General features: G+C 56.2%; 3 protein-coding genes across 3 annotated transcripts; 1 reads left to right on the plus strand and 2 right to left on the minus strand.

Annotated features, from left to right (window-relative positions):
- Positions 1-1,624: 1,624 nt before the first annotated feature.
- On the minus strand, positions 1,625-3,499 carry GLRG_01168 (major facilitator superfamily transporter; the record flags this gene model as incomplete). The annotated part of the gene is made up of 3 exons (XM_008091853.1): positions 1,625-1,871; positions 1,952-2,791; positions 2,844-3,499. The coding sequence occupies 3 exons, from the start codon at positions 3,497-3,499 to the stop codon at positions 1,625-1,627; spliced, it is 1,743 nt and encodes a 580-aa protein (XP_008090044.1).
- A 2,644-nt stretch (positions 3,500-6,143) lies between these two features.
- GLRG_01169 (MBOAT family protein) lies at positions 6,144-8,015 on the plus strand (the record flags this gene model as incomplete). The annotated part of the gene is made up of 3 exons (XM_008091854.1): positions 6,144-6,316; positions 6,413-7,925; positions 7,989-8,015. 3 exons carry the CDS (start codon positions 6,144-6,146, stop codon positions 8,013-8,015), a joined length of 1,713 nt encoding a protein of 570 aa, XP_008090045.1.
- Positions 8,016-11,831: 3,816 nt separating this feature from the next.
- GLRG_01170 (DnaJ domain-containing protein) lies at positions 11,832-13,649 on the minus strand (the record flags this gene model as incomplete). Its single annotated transcript, XM_008091855.1, has 1 exon — positions 11,832-13,649. One exon carries the CDS (start codon positions 13,647-13,649, stop codon positions 11,832-11,834), a length of 1,818 nt encoding a protein of 605 aa, XP_008090046.1.
- Positions 13,650-19,966: the final 6,317 nt, after the last annotated feature.

Below are 19,966 nucleotides of genomic sequence, written 5' to 3' on the forward strand. Positions count from 1 at the left end.
TCAAGTGCAGAGAATGATATCTATGCTGTGCTACGATAAGTCAGAGGGTTTCCAACAGCGAAGCATCTTCCAAATGCTTGGACCCAGGTAGCCCTACCGATAAGGAATGACAGAGTTTCACCATATTTCCTTTGGGAAGGTAGAGCAGGGTACATTGGCCAAGTGTCCGTCAGTGCCAGAGACCTGCTAGCCGACTCGACGGTATGAAGCGGGCACCCCAGCTTCACCGAGACTGGGCATGTGGAGGTTTATAATCGGATGCGGATACACCCTATCTGTAGCTGACGGGTATGCGCGGGGTGGTTGGCACGGTGGATCCTAGCCTTCTACCATGGATTGAGCGCTCGGTTCGGGGTCCGGTCCATCTCCGACTTCTTTTGGCTTGATGTTACTAGTTGGTCGTGACTTGTCGACGGAGATACCTAACGCACGATTCTCGGTTCAGAGAAAGGCTAGTTGGCATTGTGTTGGGAGTCAGTTGGCTCCAACTGGGCAAGACCGGCGGCGGCCTTATCTGATCATCGAGCCGAAATGGGGAGAAGTGGTCTTGATCGATTGTTTCGTGATGAAATCGTTAATGGCGTTAGGCGGAGCAGACCGGTATCGACGTGTTTCCTAGCTGCTGCCTTGATCAGTGCAAGGGTAGGTACTCTGGCAACATGCGTCGGTTCGATAAGTCCCCTCGGTTAAAGAATCCGGTATTGTTTCATGCAAGTCTGCCTCGCTGCACCGTCCATCCTGAGGATCCACGGGGGTCGAGTCATCTCCAGATTGGGATCTTGCTCCGAGGATGGGGAGGTTATCGGCGAGAGGGCGTGTTGACGACAGTATCCGAATACCGCCAGTGATGTACCACTGAAGTAAGACTGATCGAATCTATCCACATCAGATGCTATGCAAGGCTCGTCCATTACCGAAGCCTGGGCGAGAGTGCTGGTCTTGCCGAAATACCGCCCGACGTCTTGTGGCACACGGTAGAACATCCAACGTATGGATCTGGCATGCATGTTGAGGTCGGATCCCGAGAAGAGACTAGGTCGGTGGTCTGTTTGCTGAGAGTGAGCAGGGTCCTCGTTTACATCTCCACGGAAGATGCATGGAGAAGGGCATATCATGATGGTGGAAAAGATGACACGGGGCCTTCATCCACGGCCCATGACGGACCGAGCATTGAAGCGATAAGAGAGCCCCCAATTCTTCTTGGAAGGCGCGATACAGACCGGGTACACAACTGAGGGAAGTAAGTTCCGACATCCCCGATGCGCGAGGATGGGAAGGAACACGTACCTGCTCTTTTCACTCTGTTCCTTCCCCCATTTTTCTTGCTGCCGTCCATGCTCGGGAGCCCAACCCACAAACTTCTTGTCACTCGTACAGTTTGGCAGAAACAAGTTCTTACAGCAACGATGAATATTGAGAGTCGACGGGACTCCGAAGTTGGAACGCCGTCTGGATTACGTTACTACTGGATAATATTCATTACATCTTGCAAGTATGCGTCGCCGAGATACGCATGCCAATATCGCCGCCAGATACACACAGCCGCTACGCCTGCTGCCCTACATGCATTTCAAATCGCTGCTCATGCCACTGAAACCAATCCGAGTTTGAATCTTTTATGACCTCACTTGGAGAAACCGTCACGGATGTCGACAAATACCATGTACCTATCCTTAGCCCAGCGCCGCGTCCGTTTACCAAAAACGACCATGGGCAGACTCAGGCCCATTATGAGGAGGCTGAGAACCCCGAGGACGATGAAGCAGTTCTCCATACCCGTATCGATCCAGTAGCTCGCCACGAACGTGAAGAGCATCGCGATGGTGTTGTTGATGACGGCGGTGCCCACCATGCCCTCGAGCACCATTTCACTGTGCGGTAACTGTCAGTCGACCCTTCTTCCCTAGCGCTTGGTTGTCATTCACAAGGGGACAAAGGGAGAAAAACTCACGGGAAAGAGTCGGCGAGGTACGACATGCTCAGGTCTCCGGCGCAGCCGTACCCGAACCCGATGAAGCCGAGCCCGACGTACGGCAGGGGCCAGTCCCACCCGCGGGCGCTGCCAATGCCGAAGATCCACATGCCCGCCGGGAACACCACGGTGCACAGCGCCATCAGGTACAGCCGGAACTCAGCCTCCATGACGCCCCCGTTGCGCTTCGTCATCCACTGCATGAACCGGTCGCTGCCATACCCGCCGTACACGCACCCCACCAGGCTTCCAATCAGCGTCGGCAGGTTCATGTTGCCCACCTGGGCGCCCGTGTAGTTCCACGGCGGGCCCTCCCAGGAGTCCTCCTGCACCGTCAGGTAGAACGTCAGGCAGATATTCTGCAGGCCCCACTGCAACCCCGCGTACCACACCGCCGGGAACGTGAAGACGCGGAGCGTGTGCCAGAGCCGGAAGATGTACTGCTTGAAGCCCGTACCGCGCAGGTTGTCCGCCGGGGTGATGACGCGGATGCGCTCCCAGTACGTCTTGCGGCGGGGAAAAGCCATGCCGTCGTCGCCGAGGCCACCTAATCTGGGGGTGGTGGCAGCGGCGGCAGCGGTGCGTTCCATGTCGACGGACTTTCCGTCCAGGGCGTTCACGGACGTCTTTTCCGGAACCGGGACCGAGTCTTCTGCGGCGTAGCTCTCGCCGTTGTTGGAGAGGTAGCGGTCCCGGTTGAACTCGGTCTCCTCGAGACCGAAGAAGAGGAGGACCAGGCTTACACCGCAGATGATGACACCCAGGTAGCCGATCCACCGCCAGCCAAGGCTGGTGGCCACATGTGCACCGACAAGGGGTCTGTAGTCCGTCAGCTTGCTGAATTCGATACGCAAACAGCATTGAGACTCACCCGAGATATGTCCCAATGGCGGTCGCAAACGTGTAAAGACCAAACACACTGCCAGTCTGGTGCTCAAACCAGATGTCGAGCAGAGACAGCTGCACCGTCGCCTCGGCGACCGACTCGGCAGCGCCGACAAAGAGCTGGGACCACACGACGCCCGCGACGTTGTCGATGCGGGCATACCAAACGAGGCCGCCAATGTTGACGGCCATGGAGATGAGATAGCCCAGCCGCCGCCCGTACAGATGGACAAGCGGCGAACTCAGCAGGGTCCAGTAGCCGATGGCGATGAAGAGCACGCCGGCGCCAGTGTTGAAGACGTCGTAGCTGATGCCGTACTCCGCGTTGACGCCGTCGGAGCCCGAGCTGGCGTTGTTGGAGGTGGCGGCTGTGAGGCCGACGATGTACAGAACCAGGAACGAGTGCCAGACCTTGCGCGGCAGCGACCAGCGCAACGGGTCGTCGGGCGACGAAGTAGGCTGCGGCACGAGCACGACATCGCCGTGCTTGAGCAGCGATCCGTCGCCGCGCAGGTTGCTGCCGTGCTCGTCGTAGAGGCGCCGCGTGCCCGGGATGGTATCCTCTACGTCAACGGGCGGCGGCGGTTGTGGCGTTGTGGCGGCGGGGCCTACCGAGTGGGAGCCAAGATTTTGCTGGAGCATGGCGGGCAACCCGTTTTCCTCTGCCGACCTCTCTCTGGTCAGGACTTTCTTCCCTTCTTGTGGACTTTTGTTATTATTAGAACAAATTGACGCTTTGCCAGCGCCGTTACTGCTAGCAAGAGGACAGGGAAAGCAGCATACACTCTGCTCTCATGCGACCGGGCACAGGTGGGAAGGGAAGAAGATGTTTTAATTACTCGTCCGCAAGCCCGAAATCCCGATTGCAGATCGAAGATAACGACCAACCGTCTTATCTTTTTCGTCCCTATGCGCGTTCGTGTGTCCAGACTGTAACGGGGCTGCGGCCAACGTTATCGCTGGGTGGCCAATCAGGCGAGTCATCTAGACATAGGGATGCCGCGAACGGTCGCTGCGAGGATTCGCCGCCCAGCCCTTTCAGACATGTCAAAAAAGGTTGACTCCCATATGCTTGCCCGTCTTCTTTTTTTGTTGAAACCGATACCGAGGAGCGCCGAGCCAATCTGACGAACAGGTCGTTTTCCCTTCGTTTTCTGTCTGTTTGAAAGATTAGGGTGGGGAGTTATTTGTCTTTATTTCCTGCATCCAGATCCCAGCCAGTAGTAGATGGGTATTAATGGTTTCCTGATTCACTTTTTTTTCTCCCGCGTGCCGGGTTGCCGAGGCCACACTCGACGGGCTAGACCGCAGAACAACTCTTTTGCATCTTGTGTGACGACGCTGGCATACGGCGAGCTCGTAAGCGACATCCTTTGGCAATTCATCCCAAAACCCCAAGCATGCCTAGCAACGCGGGGTGAGACGCAGGTACGTGTCGAAAGGAATCAGGAGTGACATGATGGTGAACTTTCAGCGCTGAGGCCCCTTTGCCTCGTCCTTTTTTCTTCTTCTTCTTTTTTTCTTCCTCTTGTTCATCTCCCCGTCGCCAGTGCTTTCGTCGCCTCTCCGGCCGCCTGTCCGTCCCAAGGAACGGGAGACATGTCAGCCTGACTGTTCGTCGTAGGGCCCGGATGGGGCTGAGCCCCAACTCAGCCGCCGCCGAGACAAAAGATGGTCGGGACGGATTTTTGGAGAGGTCCTTGGCGGCAGCGGCGGTACGAGCCTAAAGCCTATCCCGATGCCGAGAAGAAGAAAGCCTTGCTACGAAGATGACAGACGCATACAAAAGTATCTGAAAGAACATAGGTCAGCAAACGACCAGAACGAGGGGCGGGACCTTGACGATGGGATAAATTGATTGCCCCAGACGAGGTGTGATGAGTTGCCTCGGGCGGGCGTGCTGACGGGCGTGTTTGGGTTGACGTTGCCCTACGTAGATCGGGCGATCTTTGTTCGAGGGGAGGGAGTCGTGTCGCACCGAAATAGGCACCGGCAGAAGATATGAGAAATGGCTCACTTGGGAACCTCGTCCTTGTACACTAATGCACTTACGTAGCTGTGCAGGCCCCGAGCCCTATAAGGCGTTGCCCGTGGGATGATCACGTTTGATGTTTCCTCGTTCCACAGGGTGGCGGGAGGTCGACCAGCGGGGGTGGGCGGGGGAGCCCTGCGCGCGAAGATCTGGGCATTTGTCTCGAAGGCCAAAGTCCGCCGCGCGGCCAGCAGGACGGAGGAGGAGGTGACGTTTATCCGTAACGTAGTGAGCCTGGTGTACGAAGAAGTGTACCGCCGGTAACCCGCGGGGCCGAACGGGGACCGGACTATCGGAGGGATTTCGAGAGGATCCCCGTCCGTCCGTTCCCTGGTCAAAGATCGCCGGTGAGCTCTTCCCGTGGCATTTCTAAGGGGAAGACAAAAAAAAGAAAACGTTAAAGAGGCTTTCATTGGCTGTGGCTGAGCTTCGCCTCCCCCACTTGGAGCAGCTGGGTGGGGTAGGTCTCCATGCGCGTCACGTGGGAGTGACGTAAATTGAGTTTTTCTGGTACCGGGTGCGTGTACCTCAGGTACTTGGGGAGGTACTTTCGTATCTTGGTCGAGCATTGGGAAATTCAGATGCTTCACTCCCGGGCCTAAGGCAAGTCTTGACTGGTTGAGCCCGTTGGGATGACCTGTGCCGTGCAGCTGCCAGTGCATCGGCAGTGAGAGAAAAGCATAGTTGTTATGATATGCAGTACGGGTAGACTCGATTCCGTGTGCGTCGAGGCCCAGCGTTTAACGGCTGTATGTACGGTACACTACGTTGATAACCCATTCATTAGGGAGGGATACATCCCAAAGTAGTACGGGACCATCTTGAGCTCCTTGCTCCTTTGCTCCAAAACGCGACCGAGATTCCCCCTCCAAATGTCCACTTCACACTCGCAAATGGCGACGACCCCTGGATTGCGACCCTGAATCTCACCTCCTTTCCCTCAGAACTGAGAGTGTCTCAAAAGTCCGCGCGCCAAACCTTCTGTATCGCTGCCTTTTGACCCGGTTGCGAATCCCTCTCTTTCAACTGTTGCAGAAAGCAAAAAAACCCGTCGCCGCTTGCGTCTGCACCCCCCCGAGTGTCTCCTGCGAAAGCTCACCACCCATCCACCGAGTGCGTGCGTGCGTGCGCACCACGTAAGCTCCCGAAACGACAGCTTGCTCGAAATCTTACGACTTCGGGAGAAGAAAACCACACGTCGGCCCCTTCCTCCGCCTTCTCCGAGGATTCCGTATCCATCACACACTCGCAAACATGGCGTCAACCGGCTCTGCCCCCAATGGCGGGACTCACGACCACGTCTTGCGGCCGAGGCCGAGGAAACCGCAGCACTCGCAGCTGATAAGGACCCAAAGTAACACCTCGGTCGGCGAGATCAACGGCTTGACGCCTCTATCAGAGCCTGGCCAGACGAGCGGCAACACCAGGTAAGCAACCCTCTCCCCCCTCGTCCATCAGCATCAGCAGCACCGGCACCAGCACCAGTAGCAGCAGCAGCATCGCTAACTCCAACGTCACCACAGCGGCCGCTCGACGCCTGTCCCCCACGATGCCCTCCCCTCCGTCAAGAGTATGTCCTCGGCGCGCAAGCAGGCCCGTGCCGAGCAGCGCCGCCGCATCTTCCCCACGATCGAGTTCGCCAGCCGTGTCTCCCATTTCGACCCCAACTCCGACTACCGCGACTTCCACGGCTTCTTCAACCTCTTCTGGATCGGCCTCGCCATTATGGCCATCACCACCATGCTGCGCAACATCAAGGACACGGGCTACCCAATGCGCGTCCAGATCTGGACCCTCTTCACCGTCAAGATCTGGCATCTGGCCATCGCCGACTTCCTCATGGTCGCCACTACGCTTGTCTCTCTGCCCCTCCACCGCCTGTGGCGCAGAGCCCCCGCCAACGGCGCCTTCACCTGGAAGAACGGCGGCATGGCCGTCCAGAGCGTCTATCAGGTCCTCTGGCTCGCCTTCTGGATCGCCATTCCCTTCGTGCTCGACTGGACCTGGACTGCCCAGGTCTTCCTGCTCCTGCATACCATGGTGCTCCTCATGAAGACCCACAGCTGGGCCTTTTACAACGGCCATCTCAGCGAGACGGAGAAGCGCCTGCGCGCCCTCGACAACCCCTCGACCGCCTCCAAGGACCCCGTCTACCTCTACCCCACCCCCGACAACCCCATGGGCACCGTCAGCAGCCCCAAGACGCGCGACTTCAGCGGTAAGGCCGCCTCGGCGGCCAGCAGCTCTGACGAGGACTCCGTTACCGCCGACGAGATCGAGCAGCTCCGCGAGGACCTCGCGCAAGAGCTCACCTCCCCCATGGGCAACATCGCCTACCCTCGCAACCTGACGTGGGCCAACTACTTCGACTACCTTCTCTGCCCCACGCTCTGCTACGAGCTCGAGTACCCCCGAACCGCCCGTATCGACTGGCAGAACCTCATTTCCAAGATCATCGCCGTCTTCGGCTGCATCTCCCTCCTCACCGTCATCTCGGAGGAGTTCATCCTGCCCATCCTCACCGACGCCTCCCTCCGCCTCAACTCTACGCCCCCGCCCCCCATCTCCGAGTCCCTCCTCATCCTCGCCGAGAGCATCTCTTGGCTCCTCTTCCCCTTCATGCTGACCTTCCTCCTCGTCTTCCTCGTCATCTTCGAATACGCCCTTGGCGCCTTCGCCGAGATCACTCACTTCGCCGACCGCCATTTCTATTCGGACTGGTGGAACTCGACCGACTGGATGGAGTTCTCGCGCGAGTGGAACATACCCGTCTACAGCTTCCTGCGCCGCCACGTCTACAGCGCCAGCCGCCCCTACATCGGCCGTATCCCCGCCACCGTCATCACCTTCCTCATCTCCGCCGTCGGCCACGAGATCGTCATGGCCTGCATCACCAAGAAGCTCCGCGGCTACGGCTTCATCTGCCAGATGCTGCAGCTGCCCATCGTCGTCCTGCAGCGCACCAAGCTCGTCCGCGGTAAGAAGACGCTGAACAATGTGTGCTTCTGGTGCTCCATGGTCATGGGGTTGAGTATGGTGAGTTTTTGACTATCTTACGACTAAATCCCGGTCGACGATTTACTAACAGTGATGTTCCAGATTTGCGCTCTTTATGTCTTGGTCTAGGCTTGTCCAGCATTTGCATCAGCGTTAGAATGCGTAAGGCAACGTTTTCTTCTCCAATCATTTTTTGCATCGTGGAGGGGCCCAAGCCTGAAGTCATTTTCCCGAAAAAGAGGTGGTTTGGTTGGTTGGCTGAAGGCTTTCTGCACACTTTTATTAACCCGCTTCTGTATCATTACCGCAAACACACACACACACACACACACACACACACACACACACACACACACACACGGGGGCGGCGTCCCCCTTAGACGTACACACATCTTCCTGGCGTTGTTCTAGATAGGTCTTATACCCCCCTTATTTACATGCCCGACGTGGCAGATCTTGCACGACTTATTGCCATTTCTTGAGTTCCAGGTGAAGTCGTGTAACAAAAACTTCGACAAAATGGACCAGTTTAACAACTCTGCCTTGCGGCCCCTGTCCTCAACACGGCACAATCGGAAGGAGCCTCTCACTTTGGGCACCAATCTGCCGCTGTTGCTGCGGCCAACACCCACCAACTATATTTCATCTATTGAGACATGCTGACGCACATTCACGTGAGTCCTGTAACCGCGCCTCAGCCTCATTCGACCATTTCCCCGCAACCTCCAGGCACAACCGACCATGAACAACTCCCGCCTACGCTCATGGTCCTCGTCCAGCACGACTCCACGCCGGCGTCATGGCTGAAACGAAGTGGAGACGGACATTTCTGCATGTCTTGTCACGAGAGTACCCAACTGGACATTTCGAAACCTGGGCAAAATGCCGGGAATTGAACCCTCATACCAAGTCGGTTGTCAACGACAAGCCTGAGAATAAGGGTGATCTCACAGATTTTCCACAACTTTTACATCGCATGGGGTGGTACAAAATGATGATGGGGGAGCACAAAGAGGCAGAGGACTTAATCCAGCAGGCTTTGAAAGCCTTTGAGAAGGCATTTGGCAAAGAGCATATTGAAACGATAAGGAGTGTTAAAAATCTTTCTATAGTGTTAGGACGCCAGGGAAGACTTGGAGAGGCAGAGCTGATGAATCGACAGGCTCTAGATGGCTTTGAGAAGACAGCTGGCAAAGAGCATGTTAAAACGATAAAGAGTGTTAACAATCGTGCTATATTGCTGCACTACCAGGGGAAACTTGAAGAGGCAGAGCGAATGTTTCGACAGGTGATAGAAGTCAAGGAGAAGGAGTTGGGCAAAGGGCATCGCGATATGCTTAGCAGCGTCTGGTGGCTAGCTCATGTCAACGAGCAGCAATCCCGTCTCGAAGAAGCTTATGAGCTATACCATAGGGCTTTAAATGGCTATAAAGCCTTTGGGCCAGACGATTCTGATCTCAAGCATATCAAGCAGGCGATTGTCTCCTTTGGGTCTTGTTTTACTCGTCGAGAAGGATGTTGGATTAGGAACCAATGAGCTAGAATGTAGTCTAATCAAACACTGTTGAACATTTTGGGCTTCATTGCAAAATTCTTCAAGGGATATATCGATATGCAACACTGCCAGGAGAACAGCTCCTGGCGGGGTTTTCGCATTTACTCTCTGCACCCATACGACGAGGACCTGTCTCTGGAGGGCCCACTGGGACAAGCGGTGAGGCGCATTGATCACCTGAAAGTAATCAAGATGGAAATGCAGCTAGCTGCCACATTATCAATTGGATCATGGTGCTATACGGAGAGAGACTGACCGGTTTGATAGGAACAAAAACCCACTGTCCCAACCAGGATTCCCACTCTGGCTCGACCGAAGGCATCATTCCACGTCTGAAACCGTGCTGTCTGTGTCAGTCGCAAGATGTCTGCGGATAAAGGGGGGAACTCTCTCGACTTCCAGCCTACTGCTGATGATTGAAGCCGCAAACTTTTTCTCATCAGGTCTGGGTGTGGCGGTTGGGAAAGGGTAGCCCAAACACATACACACACACCGTCGTCGGGCGCGAGCAAAAGAAGGCGTTCTTGGCAACCTGAGTGGGATAGCACCATCGCTGATGCCCTCTCCTTCTCCATAACTGGGCGGTGAACACCTAGTTTGCGGTGGGAGGGGGAGCGGTGGAAGGGTGAACACGTCTCGGGCGGAGATTCTTGACTATCGTAAAACGGTCGACGGGGACTGTTCTGCGGGGACCATAATTCACAGCCGACAACTCTGGTTTACTGTCAGCGTCTCTGCAACTGTTGCTCACTTGGCCCCCCCCCGTCCCATCACGAAGCCACGATACGAATCCCCAGGTCCCGTAGTCTTCAGAGGGCGTGATACCTCTCCACACAGTAGATGACGGCAATCCAAAAGATGAAGAGACGCCCCTGTCCCTTATTCCAGGCATGATTAAACTCACATCTACTTCGATTCGATAACGTCTGCTCCTTCAGCTCCCTTCCCTCCACCTGCTTTACGAGACCTCGAACCAAAGCCCCCCATCGTAGCCACGTAACCATGCGAAAGACACTCCCCGACAAACAAACCCTGCTCTTCCTCCCAAAGCAGGCCACAAGCAAGACAGCGGGATCAGAGGTTCGTCCCCGGTTATTCCCACAAAAGTCCCGCCTCGCCCTCGATAGCCAGCTTGCCCAGAGACAGACAACTCATCGCACACTACAAAGTCCCGCTCGCAACGCACTCGTCACTCATACACCCCCTTTGGAACTCAAGGCACCTGTCACGGTTTCCGACAGATCCCGGGACGGGGGCCCGATATCAGCGAGCCCACCTCACTCGCGAACACGGTCTCAACTGACACTCGTCACCAGTCGCCGATGTGATGGATAGTCCAATCCAGGTAATGTCAAGAATGAGTTCCATTCGACAGAAAAAAAAAAATCTAACTACAAAACCCCCCTCTTCTATGCCAAAGGACACAACCCCTGGCCAATAGGCATCCACGCCTAGTCAAGGGGGAAAGCCTGTGTTACCACAACCCCCCTCCCTTTATTCTCATCTTGTTTCTTTCTTAGTAATATCTTGAGCATTCGCGACCAAAGAGTGAGCGTGGTATCTTCCCTTTCCCCTCTTCTGTAACTCCTTGTGTAGCGAATGACGGAAATATGCGTTGACCAGAATAACTGAATCAAATCTCGAGTTCGTTAGGTTAAGTTTAAAAAAATAAAGCCAGATAAGACGCGTAATGAAGAAGAAAAAAACGTATCGCCATCCCTATGCATGCATGTGTATCGTCAGACTCCAGCGTACAACAGCTTCTGTGAGAAACCTAGGACATCCCAATAGGTCCCCGTTGCGTGGACGCCGTCGGCTGCCTGGTGTGAGAGAACGGGTCTTAGCCGGGTCAGGTGGAACGGAGCCGGTATCACCCAGCTCTCGGCGGAGGCCTCACCATGAGGCGCATGGCCTATTTCGACAGCTCTGTCCCGCCCCAGACCCATCCTTCCCAGGCAACCGTCGCCGCCCAGAACGTCTCGCTTCATAAATGCCAGTCAGTTAGCCGTCTCAAGCGGCATCAGCATCTCATATATGCCCTCCCCTTCTCCCACCCAGCGCCAAAGTGCGGGCTCATCAACCGCAGCCCTCCCAAAGAATTGATATCAAATAAAACAGGTCGGTCCTCGTTACTGTATGCTTTTCGCGTCTTTATGTCGTCCCCATCATACCAGCACGAATCAGAGAAAAAGAAAGGAAACCCCAGGTGAAAACGTTGAGAAAAAGAGAAGAAATTGAAACTTAATGCGAAAACCGAATCCAGCCGCGCCGAGCGCGACGGAAAGAGGACAAGCATCGACGCATTCCAGCAGGACGATACGTCTCCCCTCGCAGAGACGGCGGTATAGGAACGCATGGCCAAAGCAGTACAAGCTACCGGACCGCGTTCGCTAAGCATAAGCAGTGTACTCCTCACGGTACCGATGCGGGATATTGCTGTACTGCACGTCATCGTATCTTGCCGTCTTGACCTTGGGAAAGTACGTAGAGCTCGAGTAGCTTGGTTCCCTAGATGGCATAGGAGGGCGTTCGTAGTAGGTATTCTTGCTGTGCTTCCTCGAGGGAGGGGTGGACTCATCGTGGTACATCGCTGCGTACGCACTTTCAGGAGGAACTGCGACTGCGCGGCCGGCGCTAACTGTGTACCGAGTCCTCTGGCCGTGTTCCGCCGGCATCGGGTCAGGAGAGTGAGTCTTATGACGGCTACTCCTGTGGCGGCGGTGGTGGTCATCTTCGGATTCCGAATCTTCGCTCACAGCCTGCGGCTGCATTCTCGAACGACCGCGACCCCGCAGATCAGTATCGGCAGGCACATGCGAGAAAGTCTGTGATCTGATGGGGCCGGGGAGCGGACGGCTGAATGAGCTCTCGTTCAAGGTAGCCGACCGGCTGAGGTACTTTGGCGGCGAGGTGGATGCGGGATACGCCGTCGTCGGAGCGAAATGAGCCATGTGGCGGCTACTGGGCGAGGCGTCCACGACATTGGGCGGCGGCGGCAGGGGCGCCTCCTTGGTCGGCGACGATTTCTTGTGGCTCGACTTGTCGCGCGTCTTGGTCTCTGAGGAGCGCCTCGACTTTGACCTGCGAGTTGTGTCTTCTTCCTGGGGGATAGGAGGAGGAGGGGGGGCGGCGAAGGATGGGCCGGCTGGCGGCGGGGTAGGAACAGGAGGCCGGACGTCGTACGTCTGCGAGCGTGTTATACCTGGGTGAACGGACTTGCGGGACTCGTCCATGTATTTGGCGGCGTAGATCATGGTCTCGGCGTACTTGTGCTGGATATCGGTCTGAGCAAGCGGCATGGGCGGCACGGGCGGCACAGGCAACTCTTCCCGGGGCGGAACAACGTCTCGCGGAACGGAACGGGACCGCTTGTCCTCCTTCTTCTCCTTGGTGCTGCTTGACTTCTTCTTGTCGGCCTTGGCGACATACGTTGCGTCGTCGTCGAAAGGCTCGCTGTAGATGGGCTTGTGTCTCCGCGACTTCTCGCGCTCCTTTTCAGCCTTTTCCATACGCTTACGTTCCTGCCGTCGGGCCTCCTTTTCTTCCGCGGCCCGTTTAGCGGCCTTTTCGGCGACCTTCTTCTCCGCCATTCGTTCCCTCTCTCTTTCGAGACGTTCTCTATCGCGGGCGGCGGCAGCACGCGCTAGCTCCTCGCGTTCCCGTTCTTTCTCTTCTCTGCGTCTGCGTTCCCGGAGGAGGTCGTCGTCTTGTCGAGACGGCTTCTCGTAGCTGGTGGCCCGGCGGGCGCGGGGCTCCTCGAAAATGGAATTTGAATTTGATCGGCTGTGGAGATCCTCGTCCCACGACCGTGAGTTGTATTGGGAGTACATCTTGGTGTTGGGAGACGAGCGGTAGGACGTCGTCTTGAAGGTGTCGGGGCGGGGCTCGGCGGTGCGTACGTCGTAGGTCCTGGGGGCGCGGGGAGCGGAGGTGTTGGCGGCCATGCCCTTGGCCATCTCCTTGCGGAGCTCAGCGAGCTTGACGTTGTCATCGTACTTGGCTCGGTCGTTCTCGTTGCTCAGCAGCTCGTAAGCCTGCTGGACCTTTTGAAACTCGTCCTGCTTTTGGGCCTTGAGCGTTGGGTCCTGGACCTTGTCGGGGTGACACTTGAGGACAAGCTTCCTGTGGGCGCTTCGGATCTCGGGGAGCTGTGCATCTTTGGAGACGCCTAAAATCTTGTACGGGTCGGGTGGTAACGAGGAGGACATGATGGGCTGGGCGTCTGTCTGTGGTGTCTTGTTGTTTTGGGGGCCCGAGAATCCAGTTCGACGGCGGTCAGGGGGGTTGTGAGCGACTTATGAGGCAAGGGCTGCTGCGATGATGGAAAGACTGCAAGGTGTCGCTCGCAGTCCGGGTCGATGGATGTCTGGGAGAAGGACGAGGCTATTGTTGCATTGAGGCGGTGATTATTCAAAGGGGGCTCGAGGCCGGGCAGGCTTATTTGTGCAGAGTGGTTGCAGCAGCAGGCTGGCGCGGTGGCGTCTGCTGGAACAGTGGGCGGCAGTGCCTGTCGGAAGGATGGCAATCTGGCGGGTGTGGAATGGAATCCGAGGGATGGAATGCAGGAAGGGAGCGGCAATTCGGAAGACGTGCGGAAGTAGTAAGGTGTAGATAGTAAGGCAGTGAATAGTATGTAGGATGAATCGAAGGCGCGCAAAGTGATGTAGCGTGTGGGGGGGGGGTGAGGCGAGTTGAGGATAAGGGTGAGAGGCAAAACACGGTATTCGGCGTGGGTTGGTGAAGTGATGGTATAATGTATGTAGAGTGAGAGTGAATTGAGTGATGGAGGCGAAAAGGCGGAAGAGTAAGATGGGTGCGAATGGCGAAGGAGGGTCAGAAAGCCAGGTGTATCTGTGGACGGTAAGGCGGAGAGGGCGGACGGGCAACGACGATCGTGGGTCGTGGCCTCCTTTCTCTGGGCGGTGCGGTCGAGGTACAGCAACGCAACCCAGTTTCCAAGTGGAGTTGTTTCGTGGGTTGATGTTCGCAAGTCGCGTTGGACGGACAGCTCAAACGACGAGATGGGATGGGGAGAGAGGTGGGAGGCGGCGGAGGAGGAGGAGGAGGACGAGGACGAGGATCAGATATGATGAGGATCCGAGAAACCGGGGGGGCAGGAGGAAGAGGACGAGTGAATGCCGTCCCGTCGATTAACGATGAAGCGGTCTTGTCACTTTTGGGCCGTTGAAGAGGGTGAGTGACTTTTGCGTGCGTGGGTAAGTGAGTGAGCGTTCAAAGTACTTTGCAATGTACAATGTGGTTCCTCCCAGGCCCAGGTCGTGGGGTGGATCCTGTGCTGGATTGACGGATGGATCGAGTGGATATGGTCGAGATCAGGTCAGCGTCGAATGCGTCCCGTCAGTCGTGAGCGATCCGGTGCGAGGAGTTTGTGGCTTTAACCGAGTACTCAAGTGCTTGTAATCGTGTGCAGCTATTCATGTAAGCAAGTACCAAAGTATCCACGTACCAAAGTATCGAAGTATCCACCTAGATATTCAAGTGCCCAAGTACCCAAGTACACCAACCAACCGTTCTCCCCCAATGAACGGACTAGGTCGACAGACCCCATTAGCAGATGGTCGTCACGGTCTCGGTTGGGGTCTTGGATCTCGCCATGGCCAGACTGATCGGGATTGTGACGATGGAATCTGGTTTACGCTCCCTCCTTCTCTCTTGGCCACCTACGTATCTCTGTGATGTCGTATACAATACAGGGCAAGTATTCCCGCACGCATTCCGGATGCCCTGTATTTCTCTGACAGGCGTGACTCTCGACAGACAAAACGGGGGGGGGGGGGACTGACCAGGTACTGGAGGTGTGGTAGGACGGACGATGAGGTCACGGGCTTTGGATTGGGGAAGGAGGGGGGGGGGGGTTTGGACCTGACCCGCTTCTGGTTGGACGGAAGGACAGGGTCTGCAGCGGAGCGACGCTGGACGGGCCACTTGGAAAACGGCTGATGGGCACTAGCGCAGACGTAACGCACCTTAGACTGAGGTGTGGGTCAGCCTCAGTTTTTCCCTCCTTCCGTTTCGACCCAGATAAACGGATCAGCAGTCAGGCAGGCAGGCAGGTGGTGCCTCCCCCTTCCCGTTCAGTTACCTACCTTCTTTCCCTCTTCGCCTTTCAGTGGCTCTCTGTCTGTCTGTCTGTTAATTTGGCCATCTGTCAGTCTGCCTCTGTCACCAGTCGAACTGACGAGTCACTCCCCAGTGTACCGGATTTCGTCCGATTTTAAAAGTCTAACTGCCAGTCTTTCCGCTTCTAGAGGTGCGGCTAACTCCTCTGGCGCCACGAATCCCGGGGCTGCTGTTGGTGTAAACGGACGAGTCAATCAGGCGTTGCGTTGCAGCACCAACTACAAAAACGCAGCTAATGGGCCTCCTTTCTTTCTTCGACGGTGCTCGGGCAGCACAAACGGGGAGTGGGGAGAGCTTGTAACCAGGTGAGACGGTTCTGGCCTTGGCTGATGATGACGATGATGGTACAAAATAGTGTACTTACTTACGTGTATCGTTGGTAGGGACGAGGGCCGCTGGCTGGCGGGCTGGCTAGCTAGGGCGGCGTGAACCGCGTCGTGCTCCTCTGGCGGATAGCGTTTTAGGTTGGTGACTTGTCGTAACCTTTTTTTATTATTATTATTATCATCATCATAATCGTGCTGTGCAAGAGAGCACATCGGTGCGACGGTTCTGCTTCCGCGGTTGGAGAGTTGTCGAGAAACCTCAAACATGATCCGGTCTTTTACTTTCTTGCGTTTCCACAGGAGCGGCAGAATTGAGACTTGTTCGACGTGCCCTCCACCATCCTCAACTCTTCCCCCCCTCTACTAGGTACGTAGGAACAATCCGGTGCAATCGTCGTACCCGTCTTGTCAGCAGTGTCCCTGTGCACAACCGTCGCTCAGGTCCGTTCCCGCCTGTCAGGCGTTGACGGGCCCTCCGTGTGTGGCCTTCTCTGTGCTTCCACAGCCTCGGACATGGCCTGCTCCTTTCTGTCCGACCCGCGCAAGCCGTGTCCCAAACGGGAAGAGCACAGCAGCTCGCTGTGGCTTGCTGCACCCGCCCGGGATAGGAGCAGGCGGAGACGGGCGGATTAGACACCATATGACAGAACCCCGGCCGAGCTGAGGTAAGATGCGCAGCACCCTGACTGACGTATGCGAGGGCCCCTGAGACTCTGGCCGTCAGCACTATATCCGGGGAGGGTCTCTGGGGGCTTCTCGTGCCTACCTGCCTGCGTACCTTGACCGACGCGCGCCTTGTCGGGAAGATCTCTTTTTCATCCTGGCCCTCGGACGAAAGCAGCAGCAGCAACAGCAACAGCACAGCGAGCGTGGATACCGGGAAGCCTGGAAAGGTCCAAGGGCAAAGACGTCGAACGCTTTAGGCGATGAGCGACAGGGACAGCACATGGGCACCCGCCGTGACCAAGGTCGATCAGGCGTGGCGGTCACGGATACGGTGAAGGGGGGAAAAGGCCTGTGGGGGTTTGACGAGGATGGCGAACCCACGCCTACGATGTACCTCACCCCGCGCGTTGCGGTGTCAACGGTACGGGCCAGATCCGCCAAGTGCCGTATCGCGGCAGGGTTTCACCCACGCATTGAGGGGCAATCAGGAAGGCGATATGATGAAGAGTCACCCGATGGACCCAGACGAAGCTGTGGACGACGACGACTTCAAAGCTGCGCCCCGCCTGGGCAGTAAGAAGAGGAGGAGGACTCAGGCAAGTACGGGGCGGAGATGACGATGGATGGATCAGCCTGAATCATTCCGGTCTTCAGGGTCTCCCGGACGTACTATTAGCGGGGGATCGTCCTCGACGAGAGTCAACAAACTTTCTTCTTCTCGACGGAGGGCGGAGGGGCGAAAAAGCACAACTGCGCCCCCCCCCCCCCCCCCCCCCCCCCCCGCTTCCCGCCTTTGCCATTGCATTATCTCTCGTGCTGCCGGGTCCGTCCCTGACAAGTCGAGTGCGATGTTGTTCTGTGGTTGTGCCACCGAAGACGGACATAATTGTGGAATTTTTTTCCAATCAAAAAAACATTGTTGCAATCCCCATTTAATGGATGGGAATTGATCAATTGGAGTCATTTGCTCGCCTCGTCGATTGGGCAGCGGCGACACCAGCACAGGGAAGCAAGCACTACAGACACAGGCAAAGGGGAGTCGATGTGGCCGAGGACAATTGGTGGTGGCAGTTGGTGGCTTTGTGCATAAAGTCGTGGATACTTTGCCTCATGAGGGGGTGGAGGCGAGGGCCACGTACCAGATACAAGAGTACATGAGTACATGAAAGATGGGGAAAAGGCAGAAGAGGGAAGGTAGGTAGGTACTTTGCCCCGTTCATCCTTTTTTTGTTTTTTCTCTCAGTGGCAACAGCGCTTCCCGCCGCTAGCACAAGGTGGCACCTGGCACCGTCCGGGCTGCGGCAGGTTCAAACGTTCATCCGTTTTTCCAAGCAGTAACCTTGATACCTACAAGTAGTGTAGGTTCCCCAAGGTTTTCCCTTTTCCCGTTTCCCGAGGATAGCCCGGCAAAGGTAGGTAGGTACCTGGGTACTGTTCGTACACATATGCTAGTAGAGACCTGGGATGCTTGGCCAGCAGGCGTCTGCAGTGCCACGACGAGTGCATTTCTATACCAACACATGTGCCATGTGGACTAAGTATCAAATAAGCACGCTAAACCGTCATCTGTCAGAGTCTAGAGGAAGCTTGATTGATAGTGTGCTACGCCGTTGACAACGAACCACCACGAACCACCACGAACCACAACCACGAGCTGTGCTGTGCTGTGCTGTGCTGTACTGTTCTGTACTGTACTGCACTACACGATACACAATCACATACAGGCCGCTTCGTTCTTTGGCTTCTCGGCGAATACGACGATCAGGTCGGGGAAGCTCGGAACCGGTACTGCGTTTGAATCAGCATTGTCTGACCCTCTCCCCATTCTCGGTCATGCTCTCGTCATTGGTGTACTCGGTATGTGTGCCGCCCTCTCTCATGTATGGCAGTACAGTACACGGGAGGCCGAGATGGCATAACCAAACCACTGCCCGGGTGCGCCGTATTTGGCAGCGGACAAGCGTGATTTCAAACGCATCCATCAGCCGTTGCTGAGGTAATGCCCGGAACCGGTAGGGCTCGATTCTCGTCCATTCCACTTTGGATGGCATTCCCCCCCTCGAGTGCGGCCACTGGCGCGGGAGGGCCATGTGGCGGTGAGGAGCATCGTGTTTGACAACCGTTTGTGGTAGAAGCGGGACGCTCCTCCCTCGTTGTCACTTACATACGGATACCTAGTGTACGGATACACTACGGATAGATAGCAGCTGCTACGTAAGGTTAGGTAAGAAAGCCACAAAGGTACATACTCGTCGTCTGCTTAGCTAAGTCGTCGTCGGCACCACATGTCCGTGCTTCTGATCTGTTACTGTCTCCCCGCTAGCCCAACCCAACCACCTGCCCACCCACCACCCACACACACACACACACACACACACTCACGCACACACACTTCCCACGCAAACCTGCCTGTCTGCCAGCCCAAACCGTTTCTCCCGTCCGATATGTCATGGCATCTTTCGTTTACCAATTCGATGCCCAATCCGTTGCCCTTCTGCATCGCATCAACACAGAAATGACGATGTGTTGCCCTCTGGAGCCCAACGAACAGGGTTGACGATGATGGCAATCACCATCATAAATGACCAACTCCGCCCGTGTTTGTCGCCTGGCCTGGCCCGGCCTCGCCCATTGATATCAGACCTACCGAGTACTGGCGACAGCCAAAGACACGTCGCCAGCGAAGTCATGGGGGCACCGTGGCCCGGGTCGGTATGCCATACAAGGCTAGCCAGAAACCAGCTATACCCGTCAACTATTATTTGGCCCTCCCGCCGGGAACGCGCGCAACCAGATTGATGGCCACAAGGCCCAAGCCCATAGCCGACGACGCATGGCCGTTATCCTCTTACGCCACTAAAGGTGGGGGCGGCGGCGGCAAAGGCCAAAGATGGCACTCGACTGGCTGGCTGGCTGCTTTATGGTCTAGCCGCAGTGCCCAGAAAAGACGCTTGACAGGACGACAGAAGGCAAACTGGTTCGGCCGTTGTGTGTGTCTGGCTCGCTCGTATCAACTCGGGACAACGTCATTTCAACTAACTGAGAGATGATCGTGTCTAGCTCGAGCATCGTCGTCAACCATAGCCCTACGACGAATTGCTCCATCTTCCAAGACGTCTTCACACCCTTTTGCTCGGCGTCGGCCATGTCTCAACCAGCCAGCTTTGCCTCGGAGACTCCTTTCACAGGCTTTTTTCTATCGGCCGTCGCTCGAGTACCCAGTGTATGCGTTCCTAGTGTACTCTTGCATCGCAACCCATCCATTACCGTCAAAGCATCGTTGCATCTACCCTGCATCTCCCGGCGACAGTGACAGCCGGCAACCACTCAGCTTAGTCGCACCACTTGGCTGCTACTCGTCACTGGTCAATGGAGGCCGCCGATTTTTCGAC

This window comes from Colletotrichum graminicola (assembly GCF_000149035.1).
Source record: "Colletotrichum graminicola M1.001 genomic scaffold supercont1.3, whole genome shotgun sequence".
Classification (NCBI taxonomy): domain Eukaryota; kingdom Fungi; phylum Ascomycota; class Sordariomycetes; order Glomerellales; family Glomerellaceae; genus Colletotrichum; species Colletotrichum graminicola.